This window comes from Triticum dicoccoides, chromosome 7A (assembly GCF_002162155.2).
Source record: "Triticum dicoccoides isolate Atlit2015 ecotype Zavitan chromosome 7A, WEW_v2.0, whole genome shotgun sequence".
NCBI lineage: Eukaryota > Viridiplantae > Streptophyta > Magnoliopsida > Poales > Poaceae > Triticum > Triticum dicoccoides.
Window position 1 is genome coordinate 718,510,870 of NC_041392.1, and position 23,216 is coordinate 718,534,085.

At 41.8% G+C, this 23,216-nt stretch overlaps 1 protein-coding gene across 1 annotated transcript; it reads right to left on the reverse strand.

The window, feature by feature from the left end:
• Positions 1–19,589: 19,589 nt before the first annotated feature.
• LOC119334028 lies at positions 19,590–20,273 on the reverse strand. Its single transcript, XM_037606703.1, has 2 exons — positions 20,091–20,273; positions 19,590–19,919 (listed from the first exon to the last, which is right to left on the reverse strand). The coding sequence occupies exons 1-2, from the start codon at positions 20,271–20,273 to the stop codon at positions 19,590–19,592; spliced, it is 513 nt and encodes a 170-aa protein (XP_037462600.1).
• Positions 20,274–23,216: the final 2,943 nt, after the last annotated feature.

Here is a 23,216-nt window from a genome sequence, read left to right on the forward strand (position 1 = left end):
GCCAGCTCGCCGTAGCGGCAAACCACGCGCGAAACGGTGCTCTGTAGCGCCGTCCCGACCAACACCGGCGAGCCACCGCCGCGGGATTTGGTCACCGGCGGCAAAACGCTATTCCCTGACGTGGCACCAGCTCTTTTAGCGCCTAATTAACCCCCCCTCTCTCACTTACAGCAGGCCCCAGGCCTGGTCAAACCACAGTCAGCGCTGGGTTTGACCGGGATTAGCCCTGTGTCACTGAAGTGTGGCCCCCACATGTCAGGTTTGACCTGGGTCAACCCAGTTGACTGCTGACGCAGGCATGACGCAGTGCTGACACAATTAATGATTTTCTGGTGTTAAAAATAATCAGGAAATTCAAGAAAATGCCCAAAACTTCCAAAATTCATAGAAATTAAACCGTAACTCCAAATGAAATAAATTATATATGAAAAATGATTAGAAAAATATGAAGAATCTGTTTATGCCATGATCATGCATGTTTGAACAAGTTAACCTCACTGGATAGGAAAAATTATGATTAGGGCAACTTATGAAATAACATTTGGAGTTGGAATTTGATTTTGTTTGAGTTCCACTTTAATTAAATTGGCTAGATATTGCATTAGGTCAATTCAGTACCTTAATATGTCATATCATTCATTCACTTGATCATTGCATTAATTGAATGGTGTTTATGTTCCCTTGCCGGTAATTGTCCCCTCTCGATAGACGTGGTTCCGACGACGTGATCGATGACACCGATGAAGAACTATATTATCTTCAGAAGTGCCAGGCAAGCAAAACCCCCTTGTTCATTCCAATATAATCCCACTCTCTTGCTCCTGCTCTCTTTTACTGCATTAGGACAACAACGATTCATCCGTTACATGTTGCGGTAGTTGAACCCCTTTCCTCTGCATGACCTGTCATTGCCACAGTAAATAGATGAAACCCACTAGCATGAGTAGGAGTTGTTTGAGCCCTGATGTGCCTACTCATTCATGCTTGTTTGTCATGCCTGCTACTGCTTAGAGTTGAGTCAGGTCTGATTCATCGGGGATGAATTGGAATGGCGATGAACATGTCCTATTGTGTGTGAGCTAAGTGTGTGAACACGATTTGGTAAAGGTAGCGGTGAGAGGCCATGTAGGAGTACATGGTAGATTGTCTCATTGAAACCGTCCTCAAGAACTGAGTTTTGTGTTTGTGATTGATGAATAGCTACTACCACTCATTGGGATCCTTAATTGACCCTCTCGACTTATTAACTGCCCTAGTCCTTTTTCCAGGAGTTGCAACTAGTTTCTGGTGTTTATAGGTTATGTGTTGGCAGCCGTGCGTAGCGCTGACCCTAGGGGTGGGCTATGATGCGGTAGATACACCGTGGCACGGTGTACTGGGCGCCCGTTTGGTGTCTCGGGAACCCTGCACACATCGTTTGGGGCTGTGAGCGAAACTCCGGTCGGATCTCCTCGCGGATGGAACCCGAATAGGCGATAAACCTGGACTAGAGACTTGTGTGGTTAGTCAGGTCGTGGCCGACACCCTCGCCAGGCTTCCGCTTGAAGGTTGCCGAGATACATGACGTGTATATGGTGATAAGTGGTGGGAGCGTGTGTGAAGAAGTACACCCCTGCAGGGTTATCATTATCTATTCGAATAGCCGGATTCCTCGGATATGGAAACTTGGACCCCTTGCATAGTTCATAGACAAGTGAAAGTGGATACTCTAAAATGCGCAAGATAAGCGTGAGTGCTATGGATGGCGTTCTCGTAGGGAGACGGGAGCAGATCCATAGTGGTGAATTGATATGGTGAATATGTGGACTCGTGTGCGCAACCTCAAAAGAGTTGCTTGTAGTCGTAGTTCAGGTTAGCCACTGAGTCAAAGCTGGCTTGCTATAGTTAAATTCCACTGCCCCTTTGTTGATACCGATGCATATGTAGTTAGTTCTGATGTAAGTCTTGCAAGGTACATTTGTACTCACGTTTGCTTAATTTATGTTTTGCAGAGAGACTTCAGTCTTGCTAGTAGTTCCACGTGGACTTCAACGTTTAGCTTGATACCTCAGCTACGATCTTGTGCCCTCGGCAGGATCTGGTAGATAGTCAGGCCTCTCAGGCTTTTTCATTTGTAGATGTCTGTACCCAGACATGTTAAGCTTCTGTATGTGCCTTGATTGTATGCTCTAAATGATGGATCATGAGACCCATGTTTGTAATATCTCGCTCCTCGGAGCCTAATGAATAAATACTTTGAGTCGTAGTGTCTTGTTGTGATGCCATGTTGTATTTACACATATCGAGCATATTGTGTGTATGATTGAAATGCTTGGTATGTGTGGGATCCGACAACCTAACTGTTATCCTTGGTAGCCTCTCTTATGGGGAAATGTAGTCTTGTGCTTCCATGAGCCATAGTAGTCCGCTACAGCCCGGTTCACCAGAGTCCTGCTAGCCCAGCACTACTGCTCCGGAACACTTGACTGGACGGCATGTGATTCACTTTGTTCCTGTGTCTGTCCCTTTGGGGAAATGTCACGCGATGACATCCGGAGTCCTGCCTAGCCTACTACAGCCCGGTTCACCGGAGTCCTGTTAGCCCAGTGCTACAGCCCGGATTCGCATGCTGCCGATCGACATGCTCGATGTTGTTTCATGTATGCCTGTCCCCATAAGTTAGTGCCACTTTGGGTTCATGACTAGTCATGTCGGCCCGGGTTCTTTGTCATATGGATGCTAGCGACACTATCATATACGTGAGCCAAAAGGCGCAAACGGTCCCGGGCCAGGTAAGGTGGCACCCGTGGGAATACCGTGCATGAGGCCGCAAAGTGATATGATGTGTTACATGCTAGAGCAGTGTGACTTAGGATCGGGGTCCTGACACCTAAGAAGGGTGGTATTACTGTCGTTCCTAAAGATAAAGATGAATTGATTCCTCAAAGAATTATTACAGGTTATAGGATGGTAATTGATTTCCGCAAATTAAATAAGGCCACTAAAAAGGACCATTACCCCTTACCTTTTATCGAACAAATGCTAGAAATATTATCAAAACATACATATTTTTGCTTTCTAGATGGTTATTCTGGTTTCTCTCAAACACTTGTGTCAGCCAAAGATCAATCGAAGACTACTTTTACTTGCCCTTTTGGTACTTTTGCTTATAGATGTATGCCTTTTGGTTTATGTAATGCACCTTCTACCTTTCAAAGATGCATGATGGATATATTCTCTTACTTTTGTGAAAAGATTTGTGAGGATTTCATGGATGATTTCTCCGTCTATGGATCTTCTTTTGATGATTGCTTGAGAAACCTTGATCGAGTTTTGCAGAGATGTGAAGAAACTAATCTTGTCTTGAATTGGGAAAAGTGCCACTTTATGGTTAATGAAGGTATTGTCTTGGGGCATAAAGTTTCTGAAAGAGGTATGAAGTTGATAAAGCCAAGGTTGATGCTATTGAGAAGATACCATGTCCCAAGGACATCAAAGGTATAAGAAGTTTCCTTGGTCATGCCGGATTTTATAGGAGGTTCATTAAGGACTTCTCAAAAATTTCTCGGCCTCTGACTAATTTATTACAAAAAGATATACCATTTGTCTTTGATGATGATTATGTAGAAGCATTTGAAATACTTAAGAAAGCATTGATCTCAGCACCTATTGTTTAGCCACCTGATTGGAATTTACCTTTTGAAATCATGTGTGATGCTAGTGATTATGCTGTAGGTGCTGTTCTAGGGCAAAGAGTTGATAAGAAATTAAACGTTATTCAATATGCTAGTAAAACCCTAGACAATGCTCAAAGAAATTATGCTACCACTGAAAAAGAATTCTTAGCAGTTGTATTTGCTTGTGATAAGTTCAGACCTTATATTGTTGATTCTAAAGTAACTATTCACACTGATCATGCTGCTATTAAATATCTTATGGAAAAGAAATATGCTAAACCTAGACTTATTAGATGGGTTCTCTTGCTACAAGAATTTGACTTACATATTGTTGATAGAAAGGGAGCTGAGAACCCCGTTGCAGACAACTTGTCTAGGTTAGAAAATGTGCTTGGTGACCCACTACCTATTGATGATAGCTTTCCTGATGATCAATTAAATGTCATAAATGCTTCTCATACTGCTCCATGGTATGCTGATTATGCTAATTACATTGTTGCTAAGTTTATACCACCTAGTTTCACATACCAGCAAAAGAAAAAGTTCTTCTATGATTTGAGGCATTACTTTTGGGATGACCCTCATCTTTATAAAGAAGGAGTAGATGGTGTTATTAGACGTTGTGTACCTGAGCATGAACAGGAACAGATCCTACGCAAGTGTCACTCCGAAGCTTATGGAGGACACCATGCTGGAGATAGAACTACACATAAGGTATTGCAATCTGGTTTTTATTGGCCTACTCTCTTCAAGGATGCCCATAAGTTTGTCTTATCTTATGATGAATGTCAAAGAATTGGTAATATTAGTAGACGTCAAGAAATGCCTATGAACTATTCACTCGTTATTGAACCATTTGATGTTTGGGGATTTGACTATATGGGGCCTTTTCCTTCCTCTAATGGTTATACACATATTTTAGTTGTTGTTGATTACGTTACTAAGTGGGTATAAGCTATTCCAACTAGTAGTGCTGATCATAACACTTCTATTAAAATGCTTAAAGAAGTTATTTTTCCAAGGTTTGGAGTCCCTAGATATTTAATGACTGATGGTGGTTCACATTTTATTCATGGTGCTTTCCGTAAAATGCTTGCTAAATATGATGTTAATCATAGAATTGCATCTCCTTATCACCCACAGTCTAGTGGTCTAGTAGAATTGAGTAATAGAGAGTTCAAATTAATTTTGTAAAAGACTGTCAATAGGTCAAGAAAGAATTGGTCCAAGAAACTCGATGATGCATTATGGGCCTATAGAACTGCATATAAAAATCCTATGGGTATGTCTCCGTATAAAATGGTTTATGGAAAAGCATGCCACTTACCTCTCGAACTAGAACACAAGGCATTAGCTCACTCGATGAATGGAGAACCCAAGCCTACGAAAATGCCAAGTTGTTTAAAGAAAAAGTTAAAAGATGGCATGATAAAAGGATATAAAAGCGTGAGTTTAATGTAGGTGATTATGTATTGCTATACAACTCTTGTTTAAGATTTTTTGCAGGAAAACTCCTCTCTAAATGGGAAGGTCCTTACGTTATCGAGGAGGTCTATCGTTCCGGTGCCATAAAAATCAACAACTTCGAAGGCACAAATCCGAAGGTGGTGAACGGTCAAAAAATCAAACATTATATATCAGGTAATCCAATAAATGTTGAAACCAATGTTATTGAAACACTACTAGGAAAAACCTTATACACAGAGGTATAGCAGTACGTTGGTCAAAACTCGGTGCTAGCGCTACTTAGTAGTAGCGCTTGTTACAAAACCACGCTACAACCATTGTTTTAGTAGTAGCGCGTCTCCACAGAAAAGCGCTACTACTAAAATTCCCTCACTAATGCCGGTAGGCTAGGAATAGTAGTAGCGGTTCACCCAGAAGCACGCTACTGCTAAAAACTTTGTAGCAGCGCGTTTATGCTGTAGAGCGCTACTGCTATGAAAGAAATAGAAAAAGGAGAAATGAAAAAAAGAAAATTTAAAGAAAACAAAAGAAAAAGAAAAATAAAACAGAAAGGAATAGCTGTAGCGCGTTTCTCTAGAACACACTATAGCTATCTTAGCTATAGCGCGTTCCGGCAAAACGCGCTACTTCTAGTTTGACTCAAATCCCGGCAGCCCGGGCTCAAAATTTCGCTAAGTCCTTTCCCCCCTCTCTACTCCCACCCCCCTGTCCCCCAACTGCTCCATCGCCGCCGTCGCCCTGCCGCCTTCGACCACACCGCCACCGCCCGAGGCCGCCTTCGACCACACCGCCGCCGCCCGAGGCCGCCCTCGACCTCATAGCCGCCGCCCGAGGCCATCGTCGACCTCACCGTCGCCTCCCTCGAGCTCACCGCCACCGCCCTCGACCTCACCGCTGCCGCCAGAGCCAGAGCCTGCCCTCACCGCCGACCGTAAGGCTCTGCCTCTCCTGTCCCCTACCCTCCTCTCTCTCTCTACTAGGACAATTCATATATATGTTGATACTGTGTTCATATGAACCCTAGATTTTTTTAGGGCAGTAGGCATTTTATACCATTTAGGAAAAATGATTAGCAATTTTTTTAGGAAATTAGCTAGGGCAATTTTTATGAAAATGCCTAAACAGTAATTCCATTTAGCTTTAAACTAATAGAGGGTATATAAATAATAGTAGCATTTAGATTTAAATTAACAGAGGCTATAAACAAAAAACACTTAGCTATAAAAAAATATTTGGACTACGGACCTGAATTTGTTCCAAATTTCATTCAAATGAAATTTCAATTATTTGGACTATGGACCTGAATATTTTTGAAGAAATTGGGTGTAGGTACTAAGGTCTTGTTGTGGAAATTTTGGTGAGGTCAGAAGGGTTAGAGAAAATGGAGTTCCTAGACTTTTAGCTTTAGACAAAAAACAAAAGTATTTAGCTATAAATAAAAAACAGTAGCTATGGCATTTAGCTATAAACAAAAAACAGAAATGTTTTTCTTTTCAAAAACTTGGTCAAACTAATTGTTGCTATGTAAACAAAAAACAAGACCGTTTTTATATGATATATGTCATTGATGTTCATTTGCATATTCCATTATTTTTTATTATATCTTTTGATTGAAGTGTCCATGTTATATGCAAATTCCTCAATAGTGTTTCCTCATGTTATATCTTTTCATTGAAGTTGTTTGATTGTGCCCAAGTGGCTTTGTTGTTTCCAGGGAATGATGCTGAGTGGCCTATGTTTTGCCGGAATGTTGATTCATTTATGTTCCGACAAATTTCAGGTTCTCGATTTGTCCACTTTTTAGCAAAGGTCATGCCCAAATTTTCCGTGAATTTCGGCATGACTTGTGCTACAAACTAGGACATATCGAGTGCCCGGGATTTGCCGCACCAGGGAGGAGTCAACATTCCTGCAAAACAATAGGCCTTTTTTATGTCATTATTCATTTTATTAGGTCTAGAATTAATTGACTAGATTTAATCATAGGAAACATGGCTAGCAACGATGAAGGACAGGGTTCTGGTGATTGCGACGACGTCTACCGGGCGGCAGACGAATTTTTTAGCCTTGCCGACGATCAACCGATGTTGTTGTTGGACCCACCGGTGGCACCGGGAACTGAGACCGACACGCAGACCGGTGCTGAGACTGAGACCGGTGCTGAGACTCAGACCGGCATCGAGACAGGCGCTGAGACTGAGATCGGTGCTGCCTCGGGGAGCGGAGCCGGTGTAGAACCGAAAGCAAAGAGGCAACAGCTTCCTAACAAACTCAGGACTACTAGATTGGTGGTCACGGAGGTGGACGGCGACAATTTTGAGCCAAAGGTGTATATATACGACAAGTGGCCGAAGTGTCAGGCCCAGGTGTACCGGTTTCCGGTTTCCGAGCGACAGGCAGTAGTTAGTTTAGGTTCACGCTAATGCGAGAGAGGGATACGAACTCATGTACTCAAAGTGATAGCTCTCCTCGCGTATATCATTGTTTAGATGGATGACGATGTATTTGCAAGTAGTCGAGACTTGTATCGCTATTTTCGAGATGATGACGAGAGACCACTTTGTGTTGGATGATGATTATGATGATGACATGATTTGATGAGACTAATTGTATGGATATGCTATGATTACATTTGTATGTGTATGATATGCTAAAGATTATTGTATAAATCCTATTCAAATACAAAACAAATATGCAGGGAAAAAAACTAATAAAACTAGTAGTAGCGAGGGTGGGAAATTTAACAGTAGCGCCGCCTTACCAGTAGCGCTTCCCAGTAAACAGCGTTGCAGATAATATCAGCAGCGCCCTTTTCTAAATAGCGCTACAGCTATTCATGTATAGCAGTAGCGTGGGACAACAGGCGCTACTGCTATACATTAGCTGTAGCACCTTATTAGTAGCGCCGGTCCCCGCACTACTGAGAGGCCCAAAACCCACGTTGCTACTAGGCTTTTCCCTAGTAGTGAAACCGTAACCCCGGAGGAATACATAAGGGACACTTTCCGGAACGTTTCAGATTCCGAAAAGGAATAGGTATGTGGTACGGTAAGTAAACCTACTCCAAAACAGTTTTTAAGGCAATATTTCTCCGTTTTGGAATATTTAGAAAAAAATAAAAATGAGAAGCAGTCCGAGAAGGACACGAGGCCACCACGAGGGTGGAGGGCGCGCCCTATCCTACTGGGCGCGCCCCCCTACCTCGTGGGCACCTCGTCTGCTCTCCGGACTCCGTTTTCTTACACGACATGTATTTTGGTCGATAAAAATTCATTATATAATCTCCCGAAGGTTTTGACCACCGTATCACGCAAAAATCTCCTATTTTTGTTTCTAGCTGTTTTTCTGACAGATCCAGGTCATCATGTCGTCTTCAAGTGCCCCCAAGGACCAGTTCTTCGAGAAGGTCATCAACCCCTACCTCACAGAAGTGCTGCAACACCCTCAAACCATTGAGATACGTGAAGGGTTGTTGCACATCCGTGATGCTAAGGGACCAAGGAAGACCGGAAGCACGGAGGCAAGGCTCGAGGCATTGGAGCAAGAAGTTTTCAAGTGTCAGGAGATGGTGGAGTGTGGACTTGATTCCAATCACATTATGGTCACGGAGTTCACCAACAACCACAAGCTGGACGTCAAGGACATTGGGGAGGCCATCTTCAAGCTTCATGAGAAAATCGAGCACCTCCAAGCCCAGATTTATGACTTGCAAAATCAAAATTGTGAGTATGAATATAGATTCAAGAGAATGAGTTTGGCTGCAGATTTGACGTTTCAGGAGACTCAATCATCCTTCTATGATGGTGAGCCTATGCCTTGGAAGAAGGACGACAAGCCTACGCCATCAACAAAACCACCACCTTCTTCACCAACAAAGGAGACATAATCACATGGGTATGGGCACTCCCCTTGGCAACTGCCAAGCTTGGGGGAGTGCCCCGGTATCATATCACCACCACTTTTATCTTCACTGTTTTTCTTAGTTTGATCCTTTTGATAATATCTTGATCTAGTAGAATAAAGTTTTAGTATGATCTAGTTGTGAGTTTTGCTTTATGATCCTTCTATGTAACCGAGTCCATGAGCTATATATAATAAAGATTAGTGTTGAGTCAATGGCTTGATTATTTTGCCATGATCTTAAGTGAATAAAAGAAAAGAGAAAGAAACAAAGAGATTATATGGATCTTATAGAGAGTAATGAGCTCACATAGAAAAAGTATGATGAATAAAAGTTGTTGAAAGTTGACAAACATAGTTTTGGTCATCGTTGCAATTAATAGGAAGTAATAAAGAAAGAGAGGTCTTCACATATAAATATACTATCTTGGACATCTTTTATGATTGTGAGCAGTGGCGATTCCACTAGGGGGGCTTCAATAGGCTGAAGCCTACCCTCCAAAAATCATATTTCAGCTAAACATGCAACTTGAGAATTATACTGAGGTGTTTAACATGTAAAATGCAATGAATTTGCTTAGTAGACTTAGACACTTGATGTTTTGAGCCTACCCTTCAATTTTGTGCAAGATTCGCCACTGATTGTGAGCACTCATTAAAATATGACATGCTAAAGAGTTGACGTTGGACAAGGAAGACAACGTAATGGGTTATGTTTTCTTACATCTGAGATAAATTATATTGTCATGGATCATCCAACATGATTGAGCTTGCATTTCCCCCTCATGCTAGCCAAATCCATCGCACCAAGTAGAGATACTACTTGTGCTTCCAAATACCCTTAAACTAGTTTTGCCATGAGAGTCCACCAGACCTACCTATGGATTGAGTAAGATCCTCCAAGTAAGTTGTCATCGGTGCAAGCAATAAAAATTGCTCTCTAAATATGTATGACTTATTAGTGTGGGAGAAATAAGCTTTATACGATCGTGTGATATGGAAGAAATAAAAGCGACAGACTGCATAATAAAGGTCCATATCACAAGTGGCAATATAAAGTGACGTTCTTTTGCATTAAGATTTTGTGCATCCAACCATAAAAGCGCATCACAACCTCTGCTTCCCTCTGTGAAGGGCCTATCTTTTACTTCTATCTCTTACATTGCATAAGATTCATGGTGATCTTCACCCATCCTTTTTACATTTTATCCTTTGGCAAGCACAGTATGTTGGAAAGATCCTGGTATATATGGCTAATTGGATGTGAGTTTTCATGAACTATTATTGTTGACATTACCCTTGAGGTAAAACATTGGGAGGCAAAATTATAAGGGCCATTTCCATTTCTGTCCCTAACTCGAACCACCTAATTAGATATACCCCTAATTCAAAAGCCTGCTCAAATTTGCCCCTCCGCCGTTAGGTGCCCTTACAGAAATGTCCTTCTGCGCCGTTACCGTCTGGTCAAACAGCTTTGACCGTCCTGAAAAAATAGCAAAAAATTTCTCAAAAATCTAATAAAAATTTGAGATCGAAGATACTCATGTGCGCAAGGTGTGTGCAAAATTTTGTGCTATTTGGACATTCCAGGACCTCGTGACGAGGAAAAACAGTTAATGTGTGAACAATAAATTCGAAATAAAATAGCAAGAAAATTCAAAAAAATATGAAATTTTTTGGCATCAAAGAGACTTGGGTGCACAAGGTGCTTGAAAGTTTTGGTGATCAAATGACATGCGAGGAGCTATAGCAGGAAAAAACAAAATAGTCATTTTTCCCAAGTTTTTTCCCGAGCCAAATTTTGTATTTTTCTCCACAAGCCCCTCCAATGTCCAAACAAAACAAAAATTTGCACGCAGCTTGCAGACCCGAGCCTCTTTGATGCCAACCAATTTCATATTTTTTTGAATTTACTGTTCACAAGCTTATATATTTATTATTTTCCCTTTGACACGAGCTCCTGGAATGTCCAAACAGCACGAAATTTTGCATGCACCTTGCGAGCCTGGGTATCTTTGATCCCCACAAATTTTCAGATTTTTTAGATTTTTTTTGCTATTTTTTTCAGGGCGGTCAAAGCCCTTTGACCGACTTTGACCTGCTTTGACCAGACGGTAACAATACAGAAGAGCATTTCTGTAAGTGCACCTAACGGCGGAGGGGCAAATTTGAGCAGGCTTGGAAATTAGGGGTAAATCTAAGAGTGAGCGCAAATTAGGGACATAGATGTAAATGTCCCAAATTATAAGTCCCTATCTTTCTCTGTGTCCGATTAAAACTCCATATCCATAAGTATTGCGTGAGTGTCAGCAATTGTGAAAGACTATATGATAGTTGAGTATGTGGACTTGCTGAAAAGCTCTTATATATTGACTCTTTCCTATGTTATGATAAATTGCAATTGCTCCAATGACTGAGATTATAGTTTGTTAGTTTTCAGTGAAGTTTACGATTCATACTTGAAATTGTGATTGAATTATTACTCTAGCATAAGAGATCATATGACAAGAATTATATAAGTTGCTGTTCTAAGAATGATCATGATGCCCTCATGTCCGTATTTTATTTTTATCGACACCTCTATCTCTAAACATGTGGACATATTTTTCAATTTCGGCTTTCGCTTGAGGACAAGCAAGGTCTAAGCTTGGGGGAGTTAATACGTCCATTTTGCATCATGCTTTTATATCGATATTTATTGCATTATGGGATGTTATTACACATTATGTCACAATACTTATGCCTATTCTCTCTTATTTTATAAGGTTTACATAAAGAGGGAGAATGCCGGCAGCTAGGATTCTAGGCTGGAAAAGGAGCAAATATTAGAGACCTATGCTGCACAGCTCCAAAAGTCCTGAAACTTCATGGAAGATGTTTTTAGAATATATAAAAAATACCGAGCACAATAAGTTTACTAGGGGGGCCACACCCTGCCCACGAGGGTGGGGGCGCAGCCCCTACCTCGTGGGCCCCCTGGTGGCCCTCCGGTGGACATCTTCTATTATATGAAGTCTTTCGATGAGAAAAAAAGCCAGAAGCCATCTTCTCGGACGAAACTCCGCCACCACGAGGCGGAACCTTGGCGGAACCAATCTAGGGCTCCGGCAGAGCTGTTCTGCCAGGGAAAATTCCCTCCGGGAGGGGGAAATCATCGCCATCGTCATCACCAACGCTCCTCTCGTCGGGAGAGGGCAATCTCCATCAACATCTTCATCAGCATCATCTCCTCTCAAAACCCAAGTTCATCTCTTGTATCCAATTCTTGTCTCCAAGTCTGGGATTGGTACTAGTAGGTTGCTCGTAGTGTTAATTACTCCTTGTAGTTGATGCTAGTTGGTTTATTTGGTGGAAGATCATATGTTCAGATCCTATATGCATGTTAATACCCCTCTGATTATGAACATGAATATGCTTTGTGAGTAGTTACGTTTGTTCCTGAGGACATGGGAGAAGTCTTGCTATTAGTAGTCATGTGAATTTGGTATTCGTTCGATATTTTGATGAGATGTATGTTGTCTCTCCTCTAGTGGTGTTATGTGAACGTCGACTACATGACACTTCACCATTATTTGGGCCTAGAGGAAGGCATTGGGAAGTAATAAATATATGATGGGTTGCTAGAGTGACAGAAGCTTAAACCCTAGTTTATGCGTTGCTTCGTAAGGGGCTGATTTGGATCCATATGTTTCATGCTATGGTTAGGTTTACCTTAATACTTTTGTTGTAGTTGCGGATGCTTGCAATAGAGGTTAATCATAAGTGGGATTCTTGTCCAAGTAAGGGCAGCGCCCAAGCACCGGTCCACCCACATACCAAATTAAGTACCGAACGCGAATCATATGAGCGTGATGAAAACTAGGTTGACGATATTCCCATGTGTCCTCGGGAGCACTTTTCTCTATATAAGAGTTTGTCCAGGCTTGTCCTTTTCTACAAAAAGGATTGGGCCACCTTGCTGCACTTTATTTACTTTTGTTACTTGTTGCTCGTTACAAATTATCCTATCACAAAACTATCTGTTACCACTTGTTTCAGTACTTGCAGAGAATACCTTGCTGGAAACCGCTTATCATTTCCTTCTGCTCCTCGTTGGGTTCGACACTCTTACTTATAGAAAGGACTATGATAGATCCCCTATACTTGTGGGTCATCAATAAGCCATGGTGAAATAGGCAAGGTTGCTTCTTCGTGGACCCTTCATGGGTGGAGCCCTCCATGGGCTCACGCAGCCATTACCCTCTGTGGGTTGAAGTCTCCATCAACATGGACGTATGATAGCACCACCTATCGGAACCATGCCAAAAATCATCGTGTCTTCATTACGTATGAAATCTGCAATCTTCCCTTTACTTACACATGCAAAGTCTTTACATTTCGCTGCTCAACTCTTAGACTTGCATGTGTAGGGTGTACGTGACTTGGTAGAATTGCTAAAACTTGCCCATAACTAAAATTGAAAAATGATATGTTTTTATTTCGTCAAGTAGTCAAATCACCCCCCTCTACACATACTTTCGATCCTACAGCTTGTCCCATCTAAACTAGCTTTTGAGATGGCCCCAATATATTGAGCTAAATGGCCAAAATTTAATGGGCTCGGCCCATCTAAACTACCCATTCTAATGGGGCCACGTCAGATCCTACTTGGCATCCATGTCATCATGTCTGCCATGTCATGGTAGGTGCCATGTGGAAACGTGTACATGTACAATGAGCGCGTCTAGAGAGTGGACATCGATGGGACATCTTCACACTGTGCACGCATATAGAAACTATCATAATAAGGCAAGAAGAAAGTAAAATGGATATCACAACAACATTATTATTGTTATTACTCTAAAGGTAAATACTAATTTTGGGTCAAATCCCAATATGGTGCCATCAAGGCAACATTGAGGTCGCCCAGCTTGCCGAGCTCAATATTTTCTTTGTACAACGGCTCCTGCCCAGGCATATCGAGAAGCTCATGCTCACAGTAGCTGATAAGGCCGGATGCCTCACCCACACAGTCGGGTAAATAAAAGGATGGCGGTCCATCTTTTTCACCACCTTTGGGCCCGTGGTAGTCCTTGAGCATGGCGTTGCAGACGTTGAGGCTGGTTACCGCGGCTTCATAGTCCAGCTCGCACAAACTGAGGCGGTGTGCTGTTGATGTGCCATTCTTGCACTGTGCAACATTTCTTTGACCTTGCCACTTGCGGCAATGATATGTCCCTTCAAAATGTCTACACCAACAAGGGCCAGGTCATGAAGGTCCTTTGCCTCATCACTCCGCTTGTCCTGCCGGAGGGTCGAGACGCAGAATTCTTCGGTGATGTGACGGTATTCAGAGGAGTTGATTGAAGCATTTTTGCATGCTTCAACAATGAAATGGGTCCTCTTGGGCTTGCCACCAATGTCGTTGTTGGTCTGTGCAATGGTGGCCGAGGAAAAGAGCATGATGATTATGGCGGAGAAGATGATGGTGGTCGTCCATGCTATTGCCATTGCTGCAAGCTCAACTAGAAGCCTTGAATTGTATTGAAACAGAGAGTGTTGGGGACAATTGTTTATGAAACGATGTTAAAGGGAGACATGAATGGATGGTTGGATGGCCCAAGGTGATATGCATAAGTATTTATAAAGTTTATACAATGGGACTTCATAAATGTATATGCAGTTTGGTGGTGGATATACAAATGATTAATGTCCACTCCATGCAAAAATATGTACATATGTTGATGCTCATTTCCGATCTCCTTGTATTAATATGTTTTCTACGTAGGCCCATTAATGTAACATAGCTTGATCGTGGATATAAAAAAGGATTGATGTTCAATGTATGCATATATGTATTGGTTGTTCATAAATACATCGACGCCCACTTTAGATATCATGGTAGTAATATATCCACTAGATAGGTCCATGAATACAACACAACCATGCCATATGTAACCAAATGATTCATGTTTATTTGTGCACAAATATGTTGATCTTCATTTTGGATATCCTCGTATTAATGCTCTCTCGATTCACAAATATTGATGCTAATTTGTGATCTTCTTATATTAATGCACATCTAACTTTGTATAGGTACATCGACGCGAGAACTCTTGATCATGGATATCCAAATGATATTAATGATTTTTTTACAGTGGGACTTCATAAATGTAGTATGCAGTTTGGCGGTGGATATCCAAATGATTAATGTCCGACTCTATGCATAGATATGTACATATGTTGATGCTCATGTTGGATCTCCTTCTATTAATACGTTTACTACATACGCCCATCGGTTCCCACTTTCGATATCATGGCAGTAATACATCTACTAGATAAGTCTACGAATGCAGCACGACTAGGATTAATGTTTATCTATGCACAAATATGTTGATCCTCATTTCAGATATCCTCGTATTAATGCTCTCTGTATTACCAAATATGTTGACGCTAATTTTTGATCTTCTTATATTAATACATATCTAACTTGCATATGTATGTGAATGCAACGCCTCTTGATCATGGATATCCAAATGATTATTGTTCACTAGTCGTCGACCATGCCAATATTCAAACAATCAATGTGAACCACACACACAAGTCTCCGTATGAAGTGATATTAGTTTTGCTTATTACCATCCAATAGAATAGCTAAAAATCATTGTAAAAAGGAATAACTTAAAAGGAAAAAAGATTGCGCCATTAAGGTATTGGAAAGTACCTGGGGCGCATGCTGCCCAGCGAAGCAAGCCCACTTATTTTTCCAGCCCACGCAACTGGGAAAACCCTATTTGCATTATGTGGCGGAAAATAGTCGGAGCTACGTATTTTTCTTTTTCTGTTCCTTTCTTATTTTCTTTCCTATTTATTTTTCTTTTATCCCTTATTTTTATTTTTCCATAAATTCAAAATTTTCAAAAAATGTTAAGAATTTCAGTATTTGTTCAGATTTTCAAAAAATGTTCAGAATTCCAAAATTTTGTTCCTGTTTTGAAAAAAGTACGAAATTTTAAATTTTTGTTACTATCCCATAAAAATTCAAAATTTATTTTCCCCATATTTTCAAAAAAGATCTGTCTTCCAAAATTGTTCAAGATTCACAAAAACTTGCATCTTTAAAATGTTCCAAATTCAAAAATATTCTTGTTTTAGTGAAATGTTCACATATTCATGGAAAAATATTTTAAATAGCCCCACATTCCACCTTTATATACAGTCGTACAAATTTATATACATGTGCGAAACTACATGTAGTAAGCTACATGAAAGAGGATAGGTTAAGTCGGGCGAAGGATGGATGGATTGGTATGTGAGCAAGCTGGAAAAGGATCCTGAATTTCTTAAATTGAAGAAATGTCCCCATTATTTCAAAAATTGTTTGTGTTTTCTAAAATTGTTAAAACTGTTGCTGTTTTAGTAAAATATTCACAAATTCAAATAATGTTCGTGTTTAAAAATTACAAATTTTCTAAAATTCTGAATATTCAAAACATGTTTCTGTTTTAAAAAATTGTTCACAAATTCAAAAAATGTTCACGTTTTTTGTAAATGTTTCATGATTTCAAAAAAATGTTTGTGAATTTTAAAAAATGTTCCTGTTTCAAGTTTTGTTCGTGTTTTGCCAAAAAATTATGGAATTTTTAAAAAATGATGCATTTTTGAAAATTGTTCAGGAATTCAAAATTATTCATGTTTCCAAGAATATTCGGCAATTCATAATAATTATTATTATTTGAAAAGTTCAACAAAGCAAAAAATAAAAAAATGTTTGAATCTGACACTGTAGTATGCTTTTAAATATTTGTGCTGGCCATTGGTTAGTACGACATGTTTGTTCGAGTGGCTGGTAGCATATGGTTGGGTCTTTGAGGTCGTGAGTTTGATCCTTCAACTCATCTTTTTTTGAACTTTTACTCGTGCCTTACAAACACGGGTCATTTTGATGCCTGGTCCTTTCACACGGTAGCAGCAGCAGTAGCCTTAGCCCACGGCAAGGCGGCTGCGCAGGTGAGCTAGCAGCTCAACCAAAGAATTCATTGTAAACATGGTGCTTCTTGCATTTGCAAATTCAGGGCTTTGATTACCTCTTCTTCTTTAGACATTATGAAGACCGGTGGAGTTATTGTTTTGGGACAACTCCGCGGTGTCACTGATTTGATTTCCCATTAGAAATGAGCTTTTTCAATAAAGAGTGTTTTTATTAACTCATGACATAGCATCAAAAGGATACGAATCATGATGAGCAACACCCGGCCTCTGCATATATAGATAGGATGCACACAACTAAACACAAACAGTCTGAAAAAAGATAAAAAGTTGACATATTGGCACCACTAGAGTTAACTTGCAAGGTAATGTATTGCTTCAACTTTATATTTTGTAGATGAATTTGGTACATGTTGTTTGTAGTTTTATAAACTAGTTTAAATTCAATATTGTAGATGAGTTCGTCCTATGATTCTTCCTACGAAGAATTTGATATTCCAGAGGAGGAGGACCCTGCAATGATCCTAGCTATCCATTTCAATAAAAAGCCGAAGCATGGTGGTTCGGTTATGGATCGTAAATTTTTTTGGAAGGATAAGATCGATGCCGACAACAAATTTATGAGGCACTATTTTGCGGAAAATGCCACATACCCCGAGCCCTACTTTCGGCGCCGTTTTAGGACGAGCATCGAGTTGTTCAAACGCATTGCAAAGAAGCTGGCGAGCCATGATCGGTTTTTTCAGCAAAGGAGGAATGCCGCCGGAGAACTCGGCCATAGCACCTTTCAAAAGGTGACAGCCGCTTTGCATATGTTGGCATATGGTAGTCCGGCGGATCTAGTTGGTGACTACTGGCCATGGGTGAGAGTCAAGCCATCATTTGTGTCAAGCGCTACGCAGTCGGAATTGTGCAAGTGTTTGGTTCGGAATATTTGAGAGCTCTAGATATTGAAGACACCGCAAGGTTTTTGGGGATGAACAAAGCTCGTGGGTTCCCATGTGTGCTTGGCTTAATAGATTGCATGCATTGGAGTTAGAAGAACTATCCTAAGACATGGCATGGACAATTCCACAGCCAGAAAAAAAGGTTCCACTGTAATCCTTGAAGCAGTGGCCGATCAGGAGACTTGGATTTGGCATGCTTTTTTTAGAATGTCTGGATCTTTGAATGACATCATCGTTCTTAATGGCCACCACTCATGAATAAGATTACAAATGGTGAAACTACACCGGTGGAGTTTGTAGCAAATGACCATACATACAACTATGGCTACTATCTTGCAGATGACATCTACCCAAAGTGGCAAACATTTGTGAAGCCGTTGAAAAAATCGAAAGGTAAGAAAAACCTTTATTTCCACAATGCTTAGACGGCGGCTAGGAAAGATGTGGAGAGAGCTTTCGGGATTTTGCAAGCCTAATTTGCTATTGTGAGAGGACCGGCTAGATTTTGGGATCAAAAGATCCTTTGGTACATCATGAACGCTTGTGTGATCATGCATAACATGATCGTCGAGAATGAGCGTGGGCAAGATTTAGACTACTATCAGTATGAGTTATTGGGACGTCCCGTGCGAGTGCGGAGGAGGGCTGCAAATGTGGTCCGATTTATTGCTTCATATAATGCCATTCGACTTGCCGAAACGCATGATGATTTTCAGAAGGATCTAATCGAGAAGTGGTGGGCATGGAATGGGCGACAAAAGTAATTTGTTGTTGTATGTTTGATGTTTTATTGTTGAACTATTTGTTGTATTGGAATAAAACCTATTTGTTTGAGTTGTAATAATAATTACACTATTTACTGTTGATTTATTTTTGTGTTTTTGATCTTTTGGTTCTATTTTCGTGCGAAAGGTTGTTTGTGCTGGGCGTGCGCTGTGTAAAATTAGCACGCTTGCTGGAGCTATAGCGCCACGCCATATTTTGCAGCGGCTGTTGGAGCAAGCGTCCTGTTACGCATAAAAAGGTTATTTCGGTGCTTAAAAAAAAATTTAACGCCCCATGCGTTGGGTGTTTGTTGGAGATGCTCCTAATAGTAGCACGGGATATGCATGGTGGAAATGTAAAAAATGATTGACATTTGTCACGGAACTCTGTACGTAGGAAAGGGAAGAAGCGAGTTAGCTTAGCTACTGCCCTCCTCCGCCGGCCGTCAGCTGCGGTATGCGGCCGCCGAACCAGCGCTTGCAGTCGTACACGGTGCAGAAGGTCTGCAGCGCCGTCATGAGCAGCAGCACCACCGTGGCAAGCAGCGTCAGCATCTTCCACGACCTGAACACGTACCGCTTGAGCATCTTCCTCGCTCTCACGGCGGCGCTCTGGTTCCGGTGCGCGTTCACCTCCGTGATCACGCAGTCCAGCAGCGGCGCCTTGCTCGGCCGCACCGCCCGGCACATCCCCTTCGACATGTCGGCAGCCTCCTTGTTGCTCTTCATGCCGTTTTGCTGGGCGGAGACGACCGAGGCGCGCACTAGGAAATGGTATATGAATATAAAGAGATCTACAATTCCATTCAAGCTTTTACGCTACTATGTCAGAGACAGACAAAATAACCTCTCATAATAAGTTTGAAGAGGCATGGATGATCGGATGATCACTCTGAAGGGTCATCTAAGACGGTGATCGTCTTACCGAAGCGCTCTGAGGTTATCTGTGCCCATTCGTGAACCTCTGGTAAAAATCTTCCTCTGACGCCCATATTCGATAGGATAAAATAACACCATATCCTGGTCGAGACCCATGGCGGTATTCTCATGTGCTCAAGAACACAAGCATTTTCCAGGATACAACACGCCAGCTTAGTCTGAGCCGTGTAGCACCGGAACCCGCTGATGTTGACAGTCTTAAGGTGGTCGTGGCGGCGCATATGGAGGCCTTCCTCCTCCACCAAATCATCGTGCACCCAAACCATGTTGCGTGAATACTTCATCATCATTTGGAACTTAGCAGCCAGTCGGTCAGAAACAATCCAAGTGCAGATATTTCCCTAAGAATAATGGGTGCAAGCATATGCATATATAAATAACTAAACATTCCCCGGAAGAAAATTATACTAGATGCCTTTTTATTTATCTAACTATACGAATAAAATGGCACTCACATCCAAGTGCAGCATCTCCAGTTGGGGTGCAACGTCCAAACAGCGGGCCAGTTGAAGAACGTCGTTGTCGGAATTTGGTAGGTTAAGAGACATGACAGTTAATTGACTAGTCATATGCCTCAAATGTATAAACATGTGGTATGGCCTTGGTGTCAGTTTCTGCACGGACGACAACATCGACATAAGCGACACATGGGCTGCATGGAGGTGGAGTATTTCGTGCGATATTTCCGCTCCTAGGGTTGAGTTACATTATTTGGAAATTTCTTCAATTTGAGCTCCCGTAGGTCCAATTCTTTGTCTGGTGCTGTTTTGCACCGTTGTAGGAAGACGCTTCTAAGGTTGTCATGTGCACGTGACAGAGTTGTTAGTAGCAAAAGTGAGTCTAAGCACTGGAAGCTAACTTCTAGTCATATGGTGAGCTAATTAACTGCTTGATAAGAAACTTCCACTTGTGCTTGGACTGCATTTGGCACTGCACTGCAGTGTCTGAAGCATTTAGGCAGTGTAATGAATTTTTTCTTCATTTAAGCACTTTACTGAATTTGTCTGAATAAGTATTGAATTTGTCTGAATTTTACACTGCACTGGTGGCAGGACACTGGCATCTTGACCGCCGCGGCGAGCTCCCTGCCAAGAAAGCTTAGAGGAAGAAGAAGGTTGGGCGCGCAAGGAGGGCAAATTATTACACCAGACCTAAGACATGATTGTTCTAAGCCCCAGTTTCTGCATGAATTCTATCGTTTTATGTCACATCTGATCACACACGCATACATGTGATGTAAAACTTACATCCACGAGCTAGTATTAATATCTCTCCTCTCCTCTCCTTAATGCGCAGCCTTAACCCTCCTCCTCCATGGTCGCCTTTCTAGTGATGCCAATGCACTGAGGAGGCTTTAAGCAAAGTTTATTGCATCTGGGTGGAAGATACACAAAGTTTCTTTGTAGCTCAGGCTACATGAAACCTCTGACGTCCATATTCAACAGGATAGCACAAGGCCATATCCTGGTCGAGACCCATGGCTGTATTCTCATATGCTCAAGAACACAAGCATTTTCCAGGATACAACTCGCAAGCTTAGTCTGAGCCGTGTAGCACCGGAACCCACTGATGTAGACGGTCTTAAGGTGGTCATGGCGGCGCATATGGGGGCCTTCCTCCTCCACCAAATCATCATGCACCCAGACATTGTTGTGTACATACTTCATCTGCATCTGGAAGTTAGCAGCCAGTCGGTCAGAAACAATCCAAGTGCAGATCTTTCCCTAAGAATAATGGATACAAGCATGCATAAATATACTAGAGGTCTATCTATTTATCTAACTACACGAATAAAATGGCACTCACATCCAAGTGCAGAGTCTCCAGTCGGGGTGCAACATCCAAACAGTGGGCCAGTTGAAGAACACCATTGTCGCAATTTGGTAGGTTATGGTAAATGACAGTTAATTTACAACTCATATGCCTCAAATGTATAAACTTGTGGTCTGGCCTTGGTGTCAGCTTCTGCAACTGCAAATTTGCGAAGACAAAATGAATGGCATTAGAGCCCATTCTTCTATAACCATGAGGTAAAAAACAAGAATAGATAAATAGACACTGGGGGTAACATTATTGTAGCGGCAAACTCAATCCACTTGTCAAGATTATCAGAGTCCTCTTTGTGTAGTCCACACCTGATGCTGAACTTATTGATTCCTATCCCACTATGTTGTTGAATAACCCAATTTATAGTCTCAATGAACTTTTCTTTTCTTATTTTGGTAGTACCCTTGAACTCGTCATTTGTGTCCCAATCCAGAGTAGCGAGGCCATCAAAACAAAGATTGCAGTGGAATCTCCAGACCCTTCTCCAACTTGTGGAAACAACGCGTGACCTAACGACCTCTTTCAGTGGCAGCAGTGAAATTATAATAGCTTGAACTTCCTGTGACAAGAAAGTATCAATTTTTAGGCATATTGACTAGAACTAACAGCCACTGATTGGCATAATGAGCTAAATGTGCATATATTTGAAAGAGAAATATACGCAGATGCAAACATGTTTTGTTTGATGATCTATTATAGCAATTTGATATGCAATCGCACATAAAACAAGTTATGCAAGATGCCCCAAACTTTCATATCACTTGGAAAATAGCATGAAGTAATATAAAAAAACACATTAGTAAATATTCAATTTCCCTTTATGTAATTTATGGAGAGAAAAACAAAATAGCCTGGTGGAATGGAAGTTACCGTAGGAAGGTCCTGCATCCTAAATGATGGTGGCGAGCTGCGTCGTCGTGATGCTCAGACCTACCCATCTTGACCACCGCCGCCTCTTCCATGGGCTATTGCACGTATTAAGAAACCATAGGTTAATTTTTTTTAGAAAACGAGGAAATACTCTTGGCCTCTGCGTCTGGATGATGCATCAGCCATTTTATTATTATTCACAAAGACCTCACAAAGTAATACATCAATAAAAGTAAAGTCACCATCTTAGAAACACCTGTCGCTACTCCTATCCACTTGATGAAGGAATGCCAAATGTCCGAGCCGAATAGCAAATATACATCGCACAAAGCCTCATCTAAAGCTGGATGCCCTAGCCAAGCCACAATGCCGGGACTGGGTCACACACCGGTCTGCCACACTCTCAAAGCCAGCCGCCGCCGTCTTTCGCCGATCCATCTCCAGAGGAGGTACTGACGCACTGACCTTGCCAGGCATGCCGTCAATGCCACCAAGGCATCAGACAACACCACCATCATGCACGTATCCATCCACACGCGCCCGTCATCGAGACTCTGCGGCGCCATGCCGCCAGGATCCGTCGCCGGCCTTGCAGTTGAAGTAACACCGCTCCTCCTCTTGTCCTCCCCAGCCAGCACTTACTACAAAATGATGCCCCCGGGAGGGAGAACGACACCGAAGACGCCATCATCACCTGATCCGGTTCCAGATTTAGGGTTTCCCCCATGACCTCCCGATCGAGTTGACATGACCTGCAACGACGATGCCTCAAGATGGAAACGATGTCAAAGACGCCGCCATCGTCCGCCAAGACCGCAGTGAAGCGCGGTTTTCACCAAAAGCCGCGTTGTCCCAGTCTCGCGGCTGGCTGGAACCGA